General features: G+C 53.1%; 1 protein-coding gene across 1 annotated transcript in view; it reads left to right on the top strand.

The window, feature by feature from the left end:
- Positions 1–379: 379 nt before the first annotated feature.
- NAT16 (N-acetyltransferase 16 (putative)) overlaps positions 380–3,071 on the top strand; it is a 5,568-nt gene continuing 2,876 nt past the window's right edge. Inside the window, 5 exon segments of the mRNA XM_059414604.1 lie at positions 380–500; positions 2,273–2,366; positions 2,453–2,531; positions 2,534–2,586; positions 2,588–2,674. Coding sequence (XP_059270587.1) covers positions 457–500; positions 2,273–2,366; positions 2,453–2,531; positions 2,534–2,586; positions 2,588–2,674 — 357 coding nt within the window. The 5' untranslated portion in view covers positions 380–456.

The following is a 3,071-nucleotide window of genomic DNA, read 5'->3' as shown; positions in this document are numbered from 1 at the left end:
CTTATGGGAATGACAGTTCAAGGAGCCAGGTTGGAGGGCACTGTCCTGAGGGATGGAAAGGAACCAGAGTGTGGAGCCAGGGTTGTGGGGCCAGCCAGCAGCTTTGGCTTGGCCTGGAGCCTCTGGCTTGCTTTGTTCCCAGCACCCACCTCCCCCAGGGTTTAAGGAACTTGGAACATTTGTGTCCCGTCCCCCAAAAAGGGAATAGGTACAGAGGAGTGCCTGGGAAGAAAATGAGAGAGAAGAATTTGCAAGCTCTTGTTTCTTTCCTGAGACCTCCTTACAAACAACCTTATTCAAGATGAAGACACACCCTTTGGAAAGAGTCTCCCCCAACTTGAAAGCAAAGGAGGGTAACTGAAGCCTCGTGTCTTGAATCAGTTGGATGGGTCCCTGTCTCCAAGTTGCTCACGTTCTGTCCCCTTTGGGGGGTTGTAGGAAATTGCCGAGCTCAGCATGGAACTACCAGCTGATATTTTTCAGGGACCCGTGAACGACAGGTGAGGTTGCCTGGGAATGTAGACGGAAGCCACAAGTTAACTTGCTCATTTCTGAGACCCATCATTGCCAGAGCCTGCCACAAGGAATCTGATGCTTGAGCTGGTCCCAGGCTTGTTGGCATGGAAGGGCTGACAGTGGGGGGGAGGGCACTAGGGATTGCTCCCAAGGACTCCATCTCTGGTTCTGAGCTTTTAGTTCTTGGGACCTTTGACTCCTTCCAAGGAAGGACCCAGTAATTCCTGTCCTTGCTCTTCTGCCTGGGTTTGGAGGCCCAAATACACCAAAAAATACACTCCCCCACTGGCCTGGGAGCCAGGAAAACTTAACCTTGACCTCAAGCCTGGCTCTATCCAAGTGGAGTCACCTTAGGCCAGATCTGAGCCTCCTTTGGGTGTCTGTTTCCTCACTGTTAAAGAAGTGGGTTGAACTTGATGGTCTCAGGTGCTCTAGCAAGGGCTATAAGATCCTCTGAGTCTTTGCTTCCCCTCTCTCTGATGATACTGACCTGATGCTGTCTTACCTCAGCCAGGTAAGGATTACCCAGGAGGACCTTAGACATGGGGCTTTTGTTTTGAAGTTTCATCTGTATAGCAAGCATGCTGTAGTTATGTAAGCTGTTTATGGTGTGGGAGCTAAGACCATCCCCCACAAAGTAGCTAGTAAATGTGTCTCCTGGGATGTTGGTTAATGAGGCTTGAGGTCGATTGTAGGAAGGGACTGTTATAACTAGCTGAAAGAGAGGAGGGGGGTTTAATTGATTGATTTGGTTGGTCTGGAGGGGAGAGGTCTGCAAATGAAGAGCCATTAGGACTTGGGGAGGGCACTTTCTCTTGGCCCTATTTCTGGCAGGGAAAACAGAAGAGGCTGAATGGTGACAGATCCAGGGGAGCTGACCCAAAAATGAGAATAGGAAGGACACAGAAAATCTTGAGTAGGAGATAGGGTAAGAATTATAGGAAGAAATTAGAAAGAAGAACAGAGGGAGAGAGAAAATCAGAAGAGACTCTCTGGAGGGAAGGTAACTGGAAGAGGGGCATAGGTGATCTTCGTGGACATTCTGTTTGCCGGAGCTCCAACAGAGCCTTTCCCCAAATGATCATCTAGCCCTAGAGGGGAGCCAGGTCTCCCTATGGAGAAGGAGGGAACAGACTCCAGCAGGAGGAATGGAAAGGAGTTTTGATCAGCCTGGGAGGAATGACTTGAAATTTTCTAATGGACCTATCCAACTGTCCACTCTGGTTAATGTTTGAATGTATGTGTCAGAGGTGGGAGTGGAGGGTACTGGACTGGCAAGAGGGGAAGATCTGGAGTTTATACCCCCCCACCTTTGCTCTGGGATTGTGACTGGCAATGGTAGGACCCTCTGTTTTCCCCAGGGACCCCTTTTGTAGGGAGAGTGGAGATGATGGTTTCTCATGTTCTTGCAGAAGTCTTGGAGAAGTGGTGGGACCTTTTCAATCCTTTACCCCTTCAAGGGCCTTTTGCCCCTTGTCTGAGTCCCTTAGGGGCAGCTGGATGTGAAGGGGATCTCGGGACAGTCTCTGAGGAGCTCATGGGGTTCCCGATTTGTGACTGTTGAAGAACTCCCTGGTAGGTTTGGGAGCTCTGGGAGCTTGCCAGAGCCAGAGGTCCTGTATTCCTGGGGTCTGTGTGGAGAGCAGAAGAGAATGGGGTATTTGTGTAGGAAAGGACTGTGGGGGCTGGAGGTATAGGGGGCCACATGTGGAAACAGGGCCTCTGACTACAACACTGGGTTGTCTATTTTCTGCAGGGAAATGAAGTTGGAAGCCAGGTGTGGTGCAGCCAGCTCAGAGGTCCCTAAGCCTGAAAACAAGGCCAAGTCAGATGCCCAGCCACATTCAGACGCCTGGAGGGGGAGGCTGCCACGTCCAGATCCGGATCACGGCCCGAGGCTGAGAGCGAGACCCCAGGGGCTGAGTCAGGGCCTGAGGCCAAGGCCAAGCCCTTGGGGGCCAACCCCAGGTCCAGATCCGGGCCTGACGCCAAGGCCAAGCCTTTGGTCTTCGTGGTGGCACAGAACGGGAGTTTGAGGAGGTGCTGGCCATCTCGGGGGGCATCTCCAGTAGGCCTCGACGACTACGTTCCCAGCCACTACCACAGCCGGCTCCTGGATCCCGATGGCACCATGGTGCTGGCCAAGCGTAAAGGAGTGGTGAGAGTCGGGGCCCAGGTGAAAGCGGGGTGAAGCTACGTTTGGTGACTGGGATCTTAGGAAGGAGAGGAGGCCTGAGGAGCCAGTCCGCTCTGGAACCAAAGAGTCAGGCGTGCGGATGCAGGGGCCCAGCAATGAGCGCAGTACTGGGAAGAGTGGAGGAACCAGAGGGAGGGACTGGTGAGAGCTTCGGTGTTTGAAGATTCGTTTGAGTAGTTTTGGGGGTCAGGAGCATAACAAGAGGAGAGCAGGCAAAAGAAGGTAGACTGGAGGTGAGACCAAGAGCGGGGTCAGGACCCCTGAATGGACTGAACTCACGCTCAGAAAGCATCTGGAAACTGCGAGCGGGCCGGACTGCTAGAGGGGGGTCGGGGCGGAGCTAAGAAGAACAGGGGGG

Source organism: Mustela nigripes, chromosome 11 (assembly GCF_022355385.1).
Source record: "Mustela nigripes isolate SB6536 chromosome 11, MUSNIG.SB6536, whole genome shotgun sequence".
In the NCBI taxonomy this organism is placed as follows: domain Eukaryota; kingdom Metazoa; phylum Chordata; class Mammalia; order Carnivora; family Mustelidae; genus Mustela; species Mustela nigripes.
The sequence above is the reverse complement of the archived record's forward strand: the minus strand, read 5'-3'. Positions and strand labels throughout refer to the sequence as shown.